Source organism: Amborella trichopoda, chromosome 11, assembly GCF_054954075.1.
Source record: "Amborella trichopoda isolate Santa Cruz 75 chromosome 11, AtrichopodaSantaCruz75HAP2 v2.0, whole genome shotgun sequence".
NCBI classification, from domain to species: Eukaryota; Viridiplantae; Streptophyta; class Magnoliopsida; order Amborellales; family Amborellaceae; genus Amborella; species Amborella trichopoda.
This window is the reverse complement of record NC_142346.1, coordinates 45,440,749-45,461,839: the sequence shown is the minus strand read 5'-3', so window position 1 is coordinate 45,461,839 and position 21,091 is coordinate 45,440,749. Positions and strand designations below refer to the sequence as shown.

Sequence of the window (21,091 nt, the reverse complement as noted above, 5' to 3'; positions counted from 1 at the left end):
TTAATTATTCTTCCATAACCGAAAAAAAATTTCTCTCTCTTGTGAGGTATTTTTTCTACCTCTCTGAAGTCATAGTTATTCGACAAAATCAAAGGGGAACAACTAGTTTGAGCCCCTAAATTTAGGAAAAATCTTAAAGATTATGAGATTAGAAGATTAGGAGAAATATTGTAGGGTATTTTCTCTCTACCTCTTTGGAGTCATGGTTATCTGATAAAATCAAGGGGAATAGCTAGTTTGAGCCCTAATTTAAGAGAAATCTCAATGATCATGAAGTTACCCGAAACAAAAAGATGCTCGTTGAAGGGGAGAGAGAGAGATTAAAAAAATCATTTTTATCTATGTAATGTAGAGAGAGAGTTAGAGAGAGGATACGCAGACCCATGAGAGAGAAAAAAAAGAACCAAAAATTTAAAATTTTATGTTATTCAACCACCGAAATTGCCCCTGTTTTCGGTTGTTGAACAACCGATAATACTTTGAATTCAGTTGTTCAACAACCAAAAAAGGGTAAAGTTGTTGTTTTTTTAAAAAAATTCATTTTGACATGAAAAAAACAGACACGGTAGTGATAACGGAAACAATTTGGTAGAGCCGTAATAATGTAAACTATCTATTTCCTCCCACATGGCAAAAAATATGCTATATTTATATTTTTTGATATCAAATTTTGGGGATGGAATATTTAAAATACCCATTTTGTTAACAATGCACGGAGGAAACAATAGCGAGAGAGAGACGATTTGACTTTCATGGAAAAAGATGTTCCAGACAATTCAAATAGTGAAATTGCATTTTGCTGATTTCTACTAGATGTAATCCAAACATTATACACTATATTTCAAGAAATGTCAATTCCAATAAATACCAATTCCAGGATACATTTGTCTACATGATTGAAAATCTACGAAATCAAACTGGCCCTAAAGAAAAATAACTATTATCAACATTTTTCATGTATAGGCGGGGATCCCATTTTTCGAGTCCTTATGTGAGAAATTATATATATATATATATATATATATATATATATATATATATATATATATATATATATATATATATATAATTCAACAAATATGAATTATGGAAGGATTATTGGACAAAATATGAGCTCAAGATAGAATCTTGATATATCTTAGACAGTATGCATTTTTTATGTTAATATGGGACAGATCAGCTTCATTTGATCATAATTTTTTTTTTTTTGGATTGGGCTCACTTGGCTTTTTTTTTTTTTTTTGGAATGGGCTCATTTGGCTCGATCTATTCAAAATTTTAAATTGACAAAGTAATCTTAATTGTTTAAGATTCCCAAAACAAGGACCATTTGAGAGTTTTTGAAGAAATAGATGTGACAATTTGGAAATTTTTGGGATTTGTTTTGGAAGAGATACTTAAGTTAAATGGACCTTAAAAAATAAAAGAAAAAAAATTGGATAAGGTACATGTAGAATTAAGGTTGCACCTCAAAAAATCCATTTGAAAATTAAGGTTGCACCTCAAAAAATCCATTTGAAAATGTTGTTTTAATGTTGAAAAACCTTATAATTGATCATCTTGACATCAAGATATATGAATATGAAAAAAAAAAAAAAGATTTCGAGTCCAAAAAATAGTGCACTTGCAACACATTATCTAAATCGTCAATTTTTAAGATTTTCATATGCATATAGATCTACTTGATTTAAACTATTTTTGAAATTTAAATTTTAATAATTAGAGTTGGAAATAGATTTTGAGACAATTCTAAGAATTATTTACACCAAAATTACATCTTATGATAAAGTTTGGAGGTGCTCTTTGATTGGATTGTTTAAGGTTATACAAACCACACCTAAAATCAAAATTACATTGATAAATTAGATACCGAAAATATTTACGATACAAAAAAAGGTAAAATAGAAAAAAGAAAAAAAGAACAAATAGAAAAAGGCTTTAATTGTTGGGAGAACTTTATAGAGCTTAGGCTCTAAACAATCAAATTAGAACTTACATCAAAAGTTTCACTAGAAGAGGTTGTTTTGATGCCCAAATATCATCAAATTGATCATCTCGACATCAAGATGCATGGACATGAGAAAAAAATTGGATTTTAAGTTTTAGAAATAGTGCATCTTGCTACACATTTTTTGACCGTCAATTTTCAATATTTTCAAGTTTTTATAGATCTGCTTGATTTACACTATTTTTTATGCTTTAAATTTATAACTAAAGATGAAAATATAATTTAAGTCTATCACAAAACTTTATAGTATTAAAACTATATTTTTTGATACTATCTTAAGGTGGGTTCTAATTTGATTGTTTAGAGTCTCAGCTCCATACAAACCGCACCCCTCATTTGTTCCAATGTCTTATATCCAGAAGTCTTTGATGGACAGGAAGCGGTGGAGTCAAATGGGACCAAAGTAGCCGAACCCATTCTTTCCTTCTCCGTCTATAAAATGATTGGGCGTTGATAGCGCTAGTGAGCATACTCTCCGTAAGGATCATAGTACACATCTCCTGATCACGGTAGTATTGCAATTGGGTTAAGAATTCGGAGTAATTTATTCATTGGGGTTTTGTAGAGGGGAAGCTTTATGTGTGTTATATGTGATCTCCCTTCTTAGTTGTTCGATTTGAAATCGACGATTATGATTCTTCATGCCACAATGTCAAGCTAAACTTTGTTTTATTTTTTATTTTTATTTTTATAAAATATTTTTATATTAAAATTTGGGTGTCCTATCGTAAAATTAAAACAAACCTAGAAAAATAAAAATAAAATATATTTTTTATGAAATAAAGGGTGTGGTTTTTATAGAGTTGCAACCTTAAATAATCCAATTAATGCGCACCTCTAAAATTTATCATAATGTATAATTTTGCAGTAAAAGGTCTTAGGATTATCTAAAAGGTGTGGTTTCTATATGGTTGCAACCTTGAACAATCCAATTAAGGCGCACCTCCAAAATTTATCATAACATATAATTTTGGTTTAAAAAAATGTTAAGATTATCTGAAATCTATTTATAAAATTTTGAACTCCAAAAATGATTAAAATCAAGTAGATCTAAAAACATATAAAAATATTGAAAATGGACGGTCTAGATAATGTGTTACAAGACGCACTATTTTTGGAACTTAAAATCTTTTTTTTTCATATTCATTAATCTCGATGTCGAAATGATCAATTAGAGGGTCTTTCAAAATTAAAACAATATTTTTCAATAGATTTTTGAGGTGCATCTGTAATTCTACATTTTAAGGTTTTATATAAATTTTTTCTTTATCTAAAAATCTATTTTCATATCTAATCTAAAAATGGTTAAAATTAGATCTATAAACACATGAAAATCTTGAAAATAGACGGTCTAAATAAAGTGTGGAAAGAAAATGCACTATTTTTAGGTCTCAAAATCTTTTTTTTTTTTTTTTAATTCATACATCTCAATGTCGAGATATAAAGTAGGGGGTTTTCCAATATTTAAACAACATTCTCTGATGGATTTTTGAGGTGCGTAATTCTACATTTTAAGGTTGCTCAAACTTATATAATTTTTTTTTTTTTGGACCAAAATAATCCTACCAAACGTATTATGGTAATTTTTGTAACAATATATATATATATATATATATATATATATATATATATATATATATATATATTTATTTATTTATTTATTTATTCATTTATGATGTGTGTATACCCTAAATTTTAATTCAAAAAGATTTGTAAAATAAAAATAAAAACTAAAACGAACCATCAAGATCTAACGGTTAAAATCTGGCTTGTGACATCGTGACTCACGCTATCTCATCCATCTAGTCAAATCTGACCGGTTAGATGATGCGCCACATATAGTTGGTGGGGTTAGAGCTTTCCCTCTGTGGAGTCCAAAAAAACCCTAACCCTAAGCCCCGTTGTAAACCATATAAAGCTATAAACGAAGATAGAGGCCTTCTCTTTCGTAGAGTACAAAAACCCTAACCCTAAGCTCCTTTTAAACAGAGAGACGCTTGCAACCCTAATTTCTGCCTCTGTTCAAATTAGCCTCTATTCATACATTGAACACTCAAAAATGAAGTACGTCGCTTCTTATTTGCTCGCTGTGTTGGGCGGAAATGCACAGCCCTCTGTTGATGATATCAAAAAAATTCTTGGATCAGGTGTCAAACTAAATCTATGGAACTTTTGATTCTCTGATTTTTGCTACGTTTAGCTGTTTTTTTTTTACATTTTAATCCTTTTTTTATTTATTATTTCTCTCTGCAAATCTAGGTTATTCTATCTCTCTATCTGCATCTCTCTTTATAAACCTTTGATTCTATGATTGTGTAAGGGAGTTCTGATGTGTGTGTTTTTATTTTCTCGCTTGTAGTTGAATATTTGGATCTGTAAATGTAGATCCAGTCTATTTTCTATTATATGCTTGTTTGGAGGAAGTTGCGACTTCTAATGACCACTCTGTGTCTTTCTGATTACTGCTTCTATATGCAAATCTTGGTTATTCACTATGTATATATTTTACATCCTGGAGAGTTAGGATTTGTGATTGTGCAAGGGAAAATACGCGACTTTTTTTTGTTGTTTTTCTTATCAAAAATTTGATGCACGAATTCTATCTGCAATTTAGTCTCTATGCCTTTTTTTTGGCTTCTGAATTACGTGATGAGCTTTGCACTGTTTATTGCTGTGGTATTTTTTTAATGAAATATAGGTTCTTTTCTTTCAGGTTCACTCTTTTTTAGAAGTTAAACATTTACTGTTTCTACTGGGAAATCTAGGTTACTATCTCCATTTGTGACGATCCTATAAATCACGTCACTCCTTGTTTTCTTTGGCCTTTCATATTCACTGATTCATTATATGGGTTTGTTTTTTCGTTGTTTATGTAGTTGTTTTTTTTGGATGCATTTGGGGATTAGTTTTGGGTCGCTCGGTGGCCTGTTCATTCTATATCTCTGAACCATGAATTTGAAAAGGAAAGTAAAAATCCCCTCGCTTGTTCATGTACTAATTTGTACACTTAGGGGGACATCAAACCCCATTTATCTCCCAAGGCTTCCAAAAGTTGACTGTTGTTTTCGTAAGCACCACATTCATAACCAATTATATTCCATATTTTTCTTAGGAAGGACAGTTTCTATGCATTGCCCAGAAATAAACTATAAGATCCAAACCCAGTTGTTTGCTCTGACCCACACAACGAAATACATGCTTGTGAACTCTGTCAGAATCTTTACTTATTCTGAGATATGAAAGGGTAACTCAGTGCGACCTTTCTTCAACACTCATGATTATTGATAAAACTCTGGTTCCTTTGGTTGAAATAACAATATCTGCATAGTTTATTGACAAATGTGAATAGGCATGGAGGAGCATCACAGAGTAATAGGGTGGTTGTTTACTAGGTCTAGACAAAAAGAGCTTTAGTTTTCTCTCCCAAGCTAATAAGCTTGCATGTGGAGTCACTCAATAACTAGGACAACAGCCTTTGATGTCTGTACTTTGTAGCATAAAAGTTTGTCTATTTTCTTTTATTTATATATATAGTGTTTTTGGGCTTTAAAGGTCTAGAATTAATATCTGTTCCTGACTGAAAGGTAGTAATGAGATCTTAATATAATCATGAGGGATGTCAAATCCTGAAGACGGTCCTTACAGTGATATTCATCAAACAAGTGACAGATTGTGACAAGGATATAGAAGTTCATCTGATAAGAGTCCAGTTGTCTGGGGACAATACAAGGCCCAGAAACTGAAGATATAATCTAAACACAGCAAATGAGTTCCAAAGTTTTATGATTACAGAGTCTATAGGTGAATTATAAGTTGAGACTAGGTAAAACCGACAAAAGAAGAAACCGCAACCTTCGTGAATAACCTACCAAGGTCTTGCGTGGGCTCAATGGCCTTGGAGAAAGATATGATAAATCTAGTGCATGCTACGAGTAGCTCTTTACTGTCTGGTCACCTTCATATAAATAGGCTTCTCAGTATTTTACTCTTTATTTTTCCTTAAATATTTATTGCATCAAGCATTGCCTTTTTATCTTATCTTCAATTTTTATTTACTCTGCCTTGTTGTGCTTAGGTGTCATTTATGTTACTCTTAGATTCTTAATCAGGTTGTATAAAAGCACCAAGTTTTACATATCTACTTCCAGAGAAGATAAAAATTCCATCTTAATCTCATTAGATATGACCTTTTCACATTACTCTTCACGTATGAATCACAGGCAGTTGCACATTGATGATTGTGGGGGTATCACACCAATATTTCTCTCCATAAAATTTATATACTGATGAAGAACCAGAACAATAAATTTCACAGATTCCCATCAAATACAAACATGGAGAAAAGCAAAAAAATATAACAGAAGGAAGCCAGAAGGTGTTAAGATACTAATCTTTGAACAATATCTATGAGTTAAAAAACATGAAAAAAATAGCATGAAGGAATTCATATATTGAGGAGATGGGGGCGTGTCTTTTCCTTTGCCTCTTAATCCACTGCCCTTGAAAGATATGGTTATCTTAGCTATATTTTATCAAAGTTTTACTATATAATTCCACTCAGCATTCAGATAAGTTGCAAAATCCAAATTAGTATTGCACATTTGTATTCCTTTGACATAAATCATCCAGAATATGATTGCGTATTTTTTTTTCCATTATTATGAATCATCTGGCTTTTTTTATGGAGAATATATTTGATCTTCCAATGTATGTTGGGTACATAATGGTTTTAGATTCTAATGAATGATTCTTCTTGATATTTTACTGTCTTTTTCATTCAAGGAATTGTAAGAGCATCTTTGCTATGTTCTTTTCAGGATTTAAAATTGTGATTTAGACTTTGAACAATGATTCTTATTGACCTCCAGCTATTTATGTTATTCGTTTTTCAAGAAATGGTACGTTAGTGTTGGGCCAATGAATCTTATCAAACTTTTGCTGTGTCATGTTTTTATTGCTTTCTGAAATTGTAGTTGGAGCTGATGCTGATGAAGAAAGGATAGAGTACCTTTTATCGGAGGTTAAGGGAAAGGACATCACTGAATTGATTGCTTCTGGAAGGGAGAAGTTGGCATCAGTGCCATCTGGTGGTGGTGGTGGTGGTGGTGTGGCGGTTGCAGCTGCTGCACCTGCCAGCGGGGGTGGCGCTGCTGCGCCAGCAGCTCCTGAGGCGAAGAAAGAGGAGAAGGTTGAGGAGAAGGAAGAATCAGATGATGTAAGTTTCCTCAAACTCGTATTCTATATTATCACAGAAACTACCTTTGTTGAGTGTGAGGAATAGGTCTTTTCTGATTATTAAGAAGGAAAAGAAATAGGTATTTTTCTCTATTTCAAAAGTTGACATGGTTATGATAGAGCAATGAAGAAATGTTTTATGAGTTTTAGGTTCTCTTCAAACTGATATTCTATTGTATATTTGAAATCTATACAACTAGACCATTTAGCTTTTATACGACGAGGTCTCAACCACTCTTGTCCCTTGAATTACAAAATGGGTGGTTGTAAGAGTGTCATTGAATAGACACAAAGTTCCAAAAAAAAAAAAATCTAGGACTTCCAAATAAATCAACTCTTTGTGGACAGTCCCTTGTATATTTTTACAAATTTATCAACATTTGTTGTGTGTGAGAAATGGTCTTTCCCACTGGCCCAAAACAAAAAGAGAGAAAGAAATGTGCAAAAAATTCATAAATTGTGTTTGCTGGGTAAAAGTAATTTTTATTTTTACTTGTGATTGTGTCATCACTGATGTTCTTTTCTGTGTTGTGGAAAAATGTGCAGGACATGGGTTTCAGCTTGTTTGATTGAGGGAGTGGAGGCTGTGCAGGACCTGTTAGAAGTCCTTAGATTTTCTTTATTTTGCATTACTGAATTTTTGTAGTTGCTGAGAAGTGAGAAACCTGAAAAAACTTGAATGTTGTTCCATAATCAAGGGATTAAGATTTTTGGTGAACTTTTAGACATGTAGGTCACTGCTACATGAAGACAGGATTTTTCTTGAGTTCATTATTTTTATATTAGTCCATTATACAATGCATTAAAATGTTGATGATTTTCTATGCATTGATAAGCTGAGGTTAGGGATGAGCATGAGATGATGATGTGACTATTTGTTTGCATGGTAATACAAGAGGTTCAATGGTGGCTAAAAATCTCGATCTCTCTGCAGTGTAAAAGAAAAGTTCTTCATGTTACCGGGTGTTTAGCTCTATTTTAATTAATGCTGGGTGAATTTGGGAATTTGGAGTTTTTTTTGGGGGATATCGTCTGGGTGGATATGTCGGTTTAGGGTTTTGAAACATTTTTTTGGAGCCCCCAAGCTGATTGTCTCCGAGTGCATTTGGAGGCTTTCAATTGTATGCTATGAGACCCTTTATCTTTGGAATAAGGAGGTTACAATTAATCCTAACAAATTAGCTTAAATTATGTCACACAGGCTTGAGATTTTTTTCTTCTTGAACTTTGATAACACGCTCATCCTTCTGATTTTAAATCTAAGTGTTAGAATTATCTATTTGTGCAAAGGATTGTGTACTGTGAGGCGATTTATATAAGGTCACAATTGAAACTAGGATGTTAAATTGGATGGATTGGTATGTTTTGCAAAGTTTGAAAATATCTTTTTGAACTTAACTCTTTTTGTTTTTATTATTATTATTATTATTTTTTTGTGGCTGCTCTAGTACTTAGCACTAAACGGCCGAGTTACTTGGAGTAATCGACTCAGGTCACTTTCTACACAACTGGGAAAAAGTAATACGCGAAGCCTCTACGTTAGTGGTTCATCATCCTCGGCCATTCCTTGTTAGGCTTGCTGAAGGGGCGCTCAAGGGCAAATTTGGGTGGCCTTGAAATTGTCCTCATTGAAAGGTATTATACCCAAATTTGCCCAAACATGGTGTAAATGATAGTGTTTTTTAAAATTTACTGTTCTTACTACTTTTGAATTTCATTTGGATGTTCTTTGATTAATCATGTTTTAAATATAATTTTTATATTTTTTTAGAGTTGTTTTGTATTCGATTTACCAGTTACTCGGACCCGGCCTTTGGCCAGTTGTCGAGGCCGGTTTGATTTTTTCGAACACTGATAAGATGCAATGCATATGGTGTTCCATCTTTAATATGATCTCCAAACCAGTTTCATGGTTGCATGCTATGAAATAATGAGCTTTCCTCTTATAAGAATGCTTATACTATGTTGGTCCAGCTAGATTCATCGTTAACAAAGCTGAATCATGATTTGAAACAGTGGACTACATGCAGTATTTTCTGACCCATATGAAGTTTGGAGAGTCGATGGTGACCAAAAAGCACATGTATTGTGGACAATGGTGTTAGTGAAGAGGGCAATGGCCAAAACAATTTACTGAAGGAAAAAGTTAAAATATTGTTGCGACCTTAAAATATAGAATCAAGGATGCACCTAAAAAATCCATCAGGTTGCTTTAATGCTGAAAGACCTTCTAATTGATCATCTCGACATCGAGATGTACGGATATGAAAAAAAAAAAAAGATTTTGAATCCTAACAATAGTGCATTTTGCAACACATTATCTAGACTATCCATTTTCAAGATTTTCATATCTTTATAGATCTGTTTGATTTTAACTATTTTTAGAGTTTAAGATTTTATAATTAGATATAAAAATAGATTTTCAGATAATCGTAAGAATTTTTTTCACGATAAAATTTGAAGGTGTGCCTTAGTTGGATTGTTTAAGTATGTAACCTTATAGAAACCGCACCCTTTACTAAATAATATGATAAATCAATGTACATAAAGGTTTTCCAAGCAGGATGCAATAAAACAAAAAGTGAAGGATGCAATAAAACAAAAAGTGAATACTAAACTTGCATATTGAAATGGAGGGGAATATCAAGATCTAGAGCACATGATTAGCCTTACCCGAGTACATCATATACATAGAGAGATAATATTCTTTCCCCATCTTAAAATGTGATTGGATAATGTATCTCAGATTTGATGAGTTTTGACTCTTCATCTCTAGACGTCCGTATTTATTAAATATTTTTCTGGGGTAAATGCATAGTTATTAAATTGTTCATCAGCTAAAATTGTGTAACAGGATAACCAATAATCACATCAATTCACATACAAAGGACCAAAGTTTTGAAAGATTTTTGAAATAACACTTTTAACATTTTTCCCTTAAAAAAATACCAAGAAATAGGTAGTAAAGATTGAGACTCACATCAAAAAATGCTAATTCTAAAAATTATCCCTTCACTTGCAAAATACATAGCTGAGTGGAAATTCAAGGACCTTGAAGTACAAAATTAGTGACATTGGAAATGAGAAATGGTGATTTTGAGTTACTACGTGATGCAAAAAGAGTCCGGAAAATTAAATACGATTTGGCATTGTCAACATATAACACGACTGACTTTTGTTTGTTGACATGCTCTGAATATCACTGGTTTTCATAAACAAATATGTATAACTGATTGTATCATATTTGTTTCGATTCGGCCAAGCCGCAAAGTCACTAGTGTCAACTATTAAACCTAAAGGGGCAAATGAGCTGGATTTGGGCCAGACAAGCCAAGTTTGAGCCAGGCCCACTATCTTAAAAGACCGGCCTGGCCTTAACCTGCCAAAGGGGCCCTGGCACAAGCCCGACCCTACTTGTGTTAGGTAGCCTAGGCCAGCCCTACGAATGGGGTTGGATGTAGAAACGTTTTTCTTGTTCTTTAAATTCATGGAAAACATAACAAAAACTGTCTGGGTAGGATCATGACACGTGTCCTGACCGGTTTGAACAATGAACTTGGATTTTAGGATTGGCCTCTCCCTCTCCCTTGGTCCAAATTTAGTAGCTCAGGACCCGGGTTGTTCCGGGCTTGTTCAATTTGTTTGGAATCAAAGCGAAACCAATCCAACTCCAAAATTTGCTTTAATGGGTCAAATTACAAAGTCCGCAATCTCCTGCTCCTAAACTGAAGCGAAGAAAATTTGAAAATTTCCAAGAAATGTTTTTGGAATCATTCTTCATTCTACCACTAATATTGGTATTGACAATGGCGGGGTGCTGATTTAGAGTTCCATTCCTACCAAGGTTCCAAATCAAACAAAAAAAAAAAAAAAATCCAAAAATATAAAAAATATGACTTCTATAGCAAAAGTTGGATAAAGTTCATAAATTCTTTTTTTTTTGGTTTTCTTTGGCGAAAAACCCCGGTCTTGATTTCTATCCAAAAATCTTAAAATTTGTATAAAAATAAGGAAAAATTAATAAAAACATCCCAAATTATACCTTCCCCCCCCCCCCCCAAATCTTTTCCCACTTCTTTTTGGTAAAAACCATCTTTTTTAACTAATACCCCCCAACTGAAAAAAGTATATTTTGTTTGACAAAAATATCCCTTCCTGTACCTTGAACATACAACTAAATCCTTCAAACGCCAATAAACCTTTCACCGGATTGAGTTTCTAAACTACCGGAGTGCTTATGAGACAACAATATGCCGGATTGAATATCTAAAACACCGGACTAAACCCACTCCAGTAGTAACATTACCAAAGTTATATTACAAATCACCGGTCTGCACATTAAACAAATCGCCAGACCGCTCAAAGACATGATCTGACTGACCCGCCAAGAACGTAATTGTCGGATTGAAGCTTCAAAACTCCGAACTATTTGACGTAGCCATATTCAACTATGCCGGACTACTTCAGTGTATTCGCCAGAGTGCCGGTGTTTCCAAGAAGCATATCGGCGGGGTGATGCGGTGAATCGCCGGATTGAAAAATTTCCAGGGAGGAAACTGTCGGTTCGATGTTCTTCATATGCTGGAGTTGTTATTTTACAGTGAACTACCCGCCGGAGCAAGTTCACTACATGCCGTAGTGCATTCTAATGGTGTCGGAGTGCGTTTTACAAGTGCTGGAGTGCCTATTTTACAGCTAACTATTTGCCCGAGCGAGTTCATCAATTGCCAGAGTGAATTCTAAAGATGTCGAAGCACGTTTTACGGGTGCCGGACTGCCTATTTAACAGCGAACTATTCTCCGGAGTACATTCCATACGTGCCGGAGTGTAAAATTGGTAGGTTAAAAAGGGAAGGGCAAACTTGTTTTTTTTTCAATTTTTTTGAGATCGGTGGGGTTGGGGGAGGGGGGTTAAGTGTTTAGATAGTACAATTTGAGGCGTTTAGATAGTACAATTTGAGGCTCCACACTGGAGCCTTTTAACGGATATGCAACACAAGTTCCCAGAAAATCCGAAGAGCTCTAGCATGTAAAGTTCATAAGTTTTTTAAAATCAGGTGTTACCAAGATTTTTTTAGGGATTCCTCTCTAGTAGTTGTTATCTTCAACCTGCTACATGTATTTCACTATTTAGATTTTTATTTATTTATTTATTAATGTTTTTTTTTTTTTTTTTTTTTTCAGATTTTTAAATTTTCTTTCATTTGTTTGTGAGAAGAAACTCCAGGATATTTGGAAAAAAAAAAAAAAAAAAGACTTTTTTTTACAAGATTTTATTAGGCCTTTGTTTTATGGAGGTTTATCTTCAATCTACAAAAGTATTAAATAATTCTAGCCTTTTTTGCTTGCTTCAAAAAAAAATTATCGTGCTTTACGTTTCCTGAAAATCCCGATAGAATTTCTTTAAAAAAAAAACCAATATTTCATTTTCTTTTGCCAGAACTTTACAAAACGACATTAGAAAATACTTCAAAAAGTTCAATTTGTTGAATAAAAATATATATACTACCTTTTAGTTATCGATTTTATAAGAAAATACTTCAAAAAGCTCAATTTGTCGAATAAAAATAAATATACTACCTTTTAGTTATCAATTTTATAAGTAAAATCTTCAAGTATTAGTATAGTTTATCGGTTGATTTACATGACTTTGTGAACATAAATTGTCTACTTTCTTGAAAGTTAATATAATAAACTGATCCCCCTTACCCGTATGCACACAAATAGACATATATGCACCCATTTTATTAACTTCATTTTTTGAGTCAAAACCTAACCATGTTTTTTCATCCAAACCTTTGGCAGATTTTTTACTCCTTTTTTGGATCAAAGTTTAATTGACACTGAGTTTTTGGTTCTCATTATATTGTGACTACACATATTGTTAACAATAACTGGAACATAAAAATGTGGTATCCAACTACAAAGTTGTGGCATGCATGAGGTTCATGGTTATTATGCCCAAAGAAATTTATTAAAATACACCTAAGAGATAAATTGTTTAACATTAAATGGGGTTTGTATAAGGTGCCTACCGTATACTACACAAGTAAGGCGCACCTCTAAATTGAAATTTATGTTTAACTCTAATTATGAAATTTAAATTTTTAAAAAGAGTGCAGATCAAACATATCTATTACCATTTGAAAACTTTGAAAATAAACGATCCTGATAACTTGTTACAAGATGAACTATTTTTAAGATTTGGCTGTCTTTTTTTTGTCTTTATATTCATTCAGCTCAAGGTTGAGATCATTAATGGGAAAGTTTTCCAACTTCAGGACACTTTTGTCCATCGATTTTTTGAGGTGGACCTAACTTCTTTAGTACAAGAATTCAACCTTATATAAATTTTTCTTTAATATTTTATTCATTTAATTTTAAGAAGACCATCAAAATACACCTCATCATGAATTACATCATCATGAATTAGAATAGTTGAAATAGAAAATATTATATTATTAATAGGAAAAAGTCTATATAAGGATGCAACCTTATAATGTAGAACTATGGATGCACCTTAAAAATCTATCGGAAAAGGTAATTTTAATGTTGAAAAACCCTTTGATTGATCATCTCAACATCAATATGTATGGCCATGAAAAATAAAAGATTTTAAGTCTGAAAAATAGTGCATTTTACGACATATTATCTACACCATCCATTTTCAAGATTTTCACATGTTTATAGATCTACATGATTTTAACCATTTTTGAAATTTAAAATTTTATAATTAGATATAAAATAGATTTTGAGATAATCCTAAGAACATTTTACGTCAAAATATATACCATGATAAAATTTAAGGCGCACCTTACCTCTACAGTTACGGATTCATCCGTATACTAACTGCACTAGTTTGCTAAATTTATAATAAGGAAAAAGAGCTCCACCCAGCACTTAAAAGACAAATTACATGCATCGATTCCTAAATAAAGGAGTGGGCATTGATGCATAATATTCTGTTTTGGACACGGTTTTTATGATCCCTGGGACTCATATGTGGAAATGAGTCCCCTCTTAAAATTCTATATTTGAGATGGATTTTGGACCTAATTTTTAAGGAATGTATAATCCCTAATTTTTTAGGTTTAAAATCTAAAATCTTAAAGATGAATGCAAATGGGTGGCCTCTCCTTAAGATGGATATTTTATGCATCCAGGGACAAATCTAAAAATACATGATGCATTTCACCTGTGGTATTCTTGCTCTATTTTTTTTATTTTTATGGAATGTTTTGGTATTCTTACTCTTTTTTAGTCAAATTTTAGAAGGAACAGCTCAGGTGGTACCTGCTAGAAAAGTACCATCATTTGTAATTTTTACTATTATTTATTTATTTATGTAGGTACCATCATTTGTTTTGAGTATGGGTGGACTTGGTGATACAAGTTGCATCATGGGTTCCACTCACAATGTAGCTTCTGACCATTTTGTTGAGCCATGATTTAGCTCATGTCTCTCTCCACTACTGCACTCATAGCCGTGGGAGTGCACAATTGAGAGAGAAAGAGAAAGAGAGGGGGGGTTTAAGAAAAGTGAAAAAATGGGCTGCCCCTGAGGGATCATACTGCCCCATTTGTTCCAGCTAGGAGTATTTTTAGGACCACTAATTTTACGGAGGCAATCTCTTTAATCTAGTGACAAACTTTGTTTTTTTTTTTTATTATTCAAATCACCCATTTTATGTGCATGAGACAAATAACATCCCAATTTTTGTAGGGCAAGAATGTGCTGAAGAACTCAAAATTCTTTTTTTTTTTTTTTTTAAATAATCATAGGGTAGCTCTCAGGTAAATCCAAAAGTTTCATATAAGAAAAAACCTTCTTAAGTAGTTATTTGGCTTTAGGGAATTAATATACAATATGCTTTGATGCGGGATCATGCTTATGAAAATGAGACTATACGTCAATTCCCTAGAATTTGATCCTCCTTACATGCACAAAACTCGATCTGTTCATAAATTTTACAGGTACCCATAGACATTTTTCAGACAGATGACGACTTTGCTCTTTTAACAACGGGATTCGGTTAGTTACTGTTGTATAGATATCGACATAGATGTTGATGTCTAACACGTATTGAAGTGTCCAATACTTCTTCGAAAAAAAATTAGACAGCAAGTGTAGGCAATGCTGACTAAAATGTATCCACTCAAGTATTATCGAGCACTGGTCGGAAATAAACGGCAATTTGAGGAACAAAGAATGACAATTAGGACTAAAGCAGTAGTATATTTATCTTTATCATAAACTTTCAACCATCAACCTCCCTAACACGGGTATCATTCAAAAGATTTGTTCCAAAAGCTTATGAATATATTAGTATAAATGGAGATAAAAAGTCCTTTGCTAATAAACAAAAGAAGACTGTGGATGATGGAGATGCTCTGTGCACAAAAGTTGTGGAATGACTTTAATATTTACATTGTAGTTTGATAATATTAACAACAATAATAACATATAAATACCAATAATAGCAATAATAGTTGTACCTATTCTTATTCTTCTCTAATTACTGACAACAGTAATGATAATATTGTTGCTGCTAATAATCATTAAAATAAGGAGTAATGTTTCATGTGTAAGGGCTTGTATTGTCTGTGTCGTTATTGGATGGTGTATATGCCCCCCTTCTCTCTCATTTATCTCAACAATTGAGACTAATCTGGACTTAAGCATGATTGGGCGATGCAGATGTCAGGGCTCAAACAACAATTCATACAACCCTGCCGCTCAAAACCTGGGACCCTATTATAATTCAGAAATACTTATTAGTAGTATAATTATGATCAATAACAATGGAAATAATAACAGTAATAATAATAATGACAATAGATTTGATGATGACTAAGCATAATAATAGAGTATTAATTTTCTTATTTCTTAAGAATACCATGTAGAGTAACATGGGAGGACAAGTGAACATATGCTTGAGAATGGGACCATCAAGCAAATGGCAAGTGGGGGACAGGGTTCACATGACCTCCACTATCACTTGAAATGAGTGGCATGGGAAGTCTTAGAACAAGGTCAATACATAATCTCCAACAATAATTAAACAAACTTACATAAATACAATGTGCTTTCATGCCTTGTTGACTCCACAGTAAATTCACACGTGTGGTTCATGACGTGTCTTGCCATGATGGCAGTGGTGGAGCCCACTGAAGGTTGAGGGCCCAGCTTTCGATTGGCTTCATTTGTCGCCTCGTTTTCGAGAGATTGACCCTGATATCAAGAAAACTAAACCATTGATTTTAGGTGCAATTTTCATAGAAATGCAGCATTACAATATATGATAGACTCTAAAACCAGCTCGAAATTGCAGTGTTGGTGGTAGAAACCCTAAAGTTCTGTTTTTGCACCTGATTATAGAATTTGAAGCGCTTTGTGACCACTCGAAACAAATGATAAAAAAAACTCATTACACGATGAGCTCTTACTTTTAAGCCTTGAGATCTAATTTTTTTTTCTAGATTCTAGATTGTTGAGGCTGAGATGATGATATTTGACCCACAAATTCTGCAGTATTGGAGCTGTATTGATCTTTCAAAAATTACAGTGCTGCTTTATATAGCTGTGACCCTACGTAATATTTTCCCTAGATTTGAAGCTCAAGAGTGGGACATAGCCCAGAAGAAAACCCTTCACTCAAAAGCATCAGCAGGCATCATTGACAACTGGTGTGCCCTAAAGCTCTAAGGTTTCTCCCTTAGGCCCCTTAGGCTCCCCATAAGGTTCTTGTGGCAATAATCCAAGATATAGTGAGACTGGCCTACATTTGGAAAAGAAACAAGAGAAAGGCCCCAAAAATCCTCATTCTCTTTTGTTTTGTAATCTTGAGTGATATCTCACTACATAAAAAATAACCAATAAGCCAACAATTTTTGGCCCTCTAAGATGATTTGGGCTGCTCAGTGTCCCACTTGTGCTTTACATGGGTTGAATGTTAGTGATGATAACATACAGAGTGGAAGAGCTTTATGGGTCACCTACTATATAATAGGGCATCATTGTCCAAAGTATAGGCCAACTATATTCCTAGAGCATCATACTTGGGCCCTTTTGTGTACTCATGCATTCATTTTTTGTGTATATTTTATAAATAATTTTTTGAACAAGATTATGTGATCACTTTGAGGTGCTTTTAACTACCACTAATTGTGAGGACAAGCCCTTTAGGCAGCTTCCACAGATACTTCCTTGCCCTATAAGCCAAATGTGAGAGAGAACATATTGGGATCCCAAATGTTTGAAAGCAAGGGAGGGAAGAAATTTTGTGCTCTTGCTTTGTGTGTCTTTCTGCCCCATTCCTTTCACTTTTTGTCATTTCCTTTATCCAGTCCAATGCCTCATTTCCTACTTCCATTGCTTTTATTATTATGGTTCTAAAGCAATAATTCAAAATTTACTAATAATACTTTGGGTAAAGCTCATTTCTCTTAACCCAGAGTTTACAAAGTAAGATCTGGACTCAGACTCGCCAGTGGCCTCAGCCTGGGTGCTCCCAGTTCGACTCCAGTGAGATTGACACGAGCATGCAATTTTTATCTAGAAAAAGCTAAATACATCAAAAATTGGGAGACTCAAGTGATTACGGAGGTTTTCAACTTAGAATTGCCCGGCTCTTGATCCGGGCTGACTTGGGCGAGTCCTGAATTGACCCAAGGATTCTATAAACAATCCTTATCCTTATATTGGGATTTATGGGAATAAATGTGGTTATAAGTTCATGCTACTTGAGCTGAAGTCATAGAATTGATCCTTGGTTTATTCCTCGTGTTTGACTATTTCAATTGTTGCCTTTTGGTTTTCCATTTAGTGGGTGCTTAAGATGAGGTTCTAACTAGATGCTAGTTACTCATGCCTTATGCCATAGTTGTTAAGCTTTTGTGCAAAATACCTTAACCTAGGGGGTCATAACAATGTGAAAAACAAGAGAAAACAAAAAAAGCGGCAAACAGAATGAAAAGGAATAGCACAAAAAATTTCCAATATTATATGGTGTATCACTGAAATGACTATCAATGAAAGTGATCAGTGGCTTTACTGTCGCAGCTCTGAAATACAAGATGCTTCTCACACGATCACACAAAAAATATTAATTTATGGGTGAGATTAGTTAAAAAATGCCCACCTTATACCATACAAGTAAGGCACACCTCTAAATTTTGTAAGAAGGTATAGTTCCGGTGTCGGAAGCCTCACAATGACTTGAAAATCTATGGTCATATATGATTATGAAATTTGAATTTTAGAAAGTAAAAACCCTATAGATCGAGCAGATCTATAAACACCTAAAAATCTTGAAAGTAGACAATCCAAATAATTATTTACAAGATGCATTATTTTTTAGACTTAAAATTCTTTTTTTTATATATCCATACATCTCAAAAATCAAGATGATCAATTAGAAGGTTTCCAAACTATAGAACACTCTTTTTTACTAGATTTTTGAAGTGCACTTCACTTCTACAGTATAAAGTTGCAACCTTATATAATTTTTTTCCTTAATTTGGAGCCAAAAACACACCACAAACTTTTATATTGTATCAAACCCTAAATTAACCCTAAAGAACAATATCTATGCAAAAAACCAATGGACACCCATATTCATAAAAATATAAAACAAAATAAGAAAATACTAGAAGGAAAAACCTAGATAGAAAAAGCTAAAATTTAATGAAATAAATAAAAGGGGGAAAGGAAAAGGAAACAGCAAAAAGCCATTCCTGCCCTGTTCTTCAAGAGGGGTACAATATCAAATGGCCATGGAAAAGCAATGGTCGGTGCTCTCTCTCAGTGTTTGGTCAGTCCTCAACACGTGAGATTACATGACACTCGTATAAAGAAATAGTTTTTGTTGATCACACAATGCTCCTTAGGACTTTCAAGGGAGGCCAGATTTGCTCTGGACTTCTAGTATAAGGACAACTCCTACACTTTCTAGGCACTTGTGTCAAACAGGGCATCAAAAAAATGGAACCCAATCCAAAAGAATGGACCCCAATAACGAGGACCCACAAGTTAATCTCATAGAAAAGAAGCCCAGTATGTGGGGGGTTCCACAAGGAGCACACCATAGGTCTTTGGAGGCTTTTCAAGAGGATTTTTTAGGTCATCAAGGGTCCCACTAAGAATAATCCATGAGGGTAGTAGGAAGCATCCTTGAGAGTCCTAGAGTTAAGCCTCTTAGGTTTGGGTCACTAGGGACCTGGTTAGAGGAACCATTTGGAGGAACCCCATGCAAAGTAAAATTAGGGCAATTGGGCCAAGTGGGAGTAGCCCATAATGCTAGGGTAGAGGACCGATTAAGAATGGACCTAGGGGCAAATTTTGTCACTCCAAAGCGAACCATGACAGTGATTTAAGCGCATTAGTGGCACACCTGGAGGAACCCATATAAGCACAAGAGTCACATGAGAGGAGCCCATAAAGTCTATTTGGGTACCCACTAGCAGAACCCTCCAGTGTACCTATAGTACTCCAAGAGTTGCCTTTTGGGAAAGTGAATTGCACAACAAGATAGCTCCACTAAGGTACCTTAGACCCAGGGTATCCTTATCCATAAGGGCACCTAGGTCCATAAGAAAGAACACTATAATGGCACCCTAGATTATTAAGTAAGAACCCTAAGGGTTGGGTGCAACTATATCTTGAATTCTACAGTGTAACCTAGTATCTATCCTATGCTAACCTCGGGCCCTCTTGATCCTTGCCATCAGTCAGGGGTTCGGTAGGCCCGCGATCCGTGTGTTGGGGAAATGTGGGACCAGTATAGGGATGATTTTGGCATATAGATATATCAATTTGAGAAATGTGGGACTATCATATGGATATTTTGGCATATAGAGGTATCTATTTGAGGTTAAATTAGGGCTCGAGCCGATATGTATGGCCTTATACTATTTGCTCAATTTCTCACATAGCTGACCCGTGCCATTTGAACCTATGAAAATCATTGCTCGTCTTAGCCTGTAAAAATGTAATCAACTGCATAGTGCATTTGTGTTCTATATTCTATTTTCCTTCTAATTGATTTGTGCTATTGTTGTTCATTGTTATTTTCTCTCTCTTTTTCACACTTTGATCTCTAAACCCACAAGAAGGAGCTCCTAAATGCCCCAGGCCCGGAGCCTAAGACAGAGGAGAATGAATGTGCACGTAGGAGAGGCCACATAATGTGCACCTGTGACTTACCAAAGGGGGACTGACCCTCCATTTTCCAACTACATGTGTCCACTATCAGCTCTTGGAGCTTCTTCTTAACCCATATGCAGCCTTCCATATTCGTAATCAAAAGACCTTCCCAATGCCCTTAAAGTGGGTCAGATGGTGACCCCTCTCAAAAGAGGTTTCATTAGGCAGTGTAGGGTCAGGGGTCCTTGGGATAAAAGCCACTTTGAGAGATTGACACTGCAATTCAAGTTCATACAAGAGCACTCTTTTCCATGCCTTAGATTTCCTTTTCTTTTATATTTATTAATGGAAGTGGGAGATCTAGACTCATATTTCTTTTTTGCTTTGCTTTGCTTTAGACCATTCCTAAAGCATGCATTCATGCCCTAATGGATGGTCCCTTTGGCTTTGGGGAAGGTAAGAGAGGGAATAAAGCGATAAAGCACATTTGATTCTCTCACTTAAATCACTATAATATTAACCTTGTGTTCAACGGCTTTGTGAGGTTACGAAGACGCATACATGCATCTATGTGTTCTCTCTCTCTCTCCCTCTCCATATATATGCTTTGAATGGTAAAACCTCTCTCTCTCTCTCTGTTTGTCTAAATGGTAAAACCTGTCTCTTTCTCTCTCTCCATTTGTGTGCATGTGTTTATACATTTA

At 34.2% G+C, this 21,091-nt stretch overlaps 1 protein-coding gene across 1 annotated transcript; it reads left to right on the top strand.

Moving 5' to 3' along the window:
• Positions 1 to 3,949: 3,949 nt before the first annotated feature.
• On the top strand, positions 3,950 to 8,160 carry LOC18448443 (large ribosomal subunit protein P2w). Its single transcript, XM_006858504.4, has 3 exons — positions 3,950 to 4,155; positions 6,982 to 7,223; positions 7,790 to 8,160. Exons 1-3 carry the CDS (start codon positions 4,068 to 4,070, stop codon positions 7,814 to 7,816), a joined length of 357 nt encoding a protein of 118 aa, XP_006858566.1. The 5' UTR covers positions 3,950 to 4,067; the 3' UTR covers positions 7,817 to 8,160.
• Positions 8,161 to 21,091: the final 12,931 nt, after the last annotated feature.

Coding starts and splice junctions, on each gene's coding strand:
- LOC18448443 (XM_006858504.4), top strand. CDS start 4,068: ATGAAGTACGTCGCTTCTTATTTGCTCGCTGTGTTGGGCGGAAATGCA. Junction 4,156..6,981: donor CAAAAAAATTCTTGGATCAG/GTGTCAAACTAA, acceptor CTGAAATTGTAG/TTGGAGCTGATGCTGATGAA. Junction 7,224..7,789: donor AGAAGGAAGAATCAGATGAT/GTAAGTTTCCTC, acceptor AAAAATGTGCAG/GACATGGGTTTCAGCTTGTT.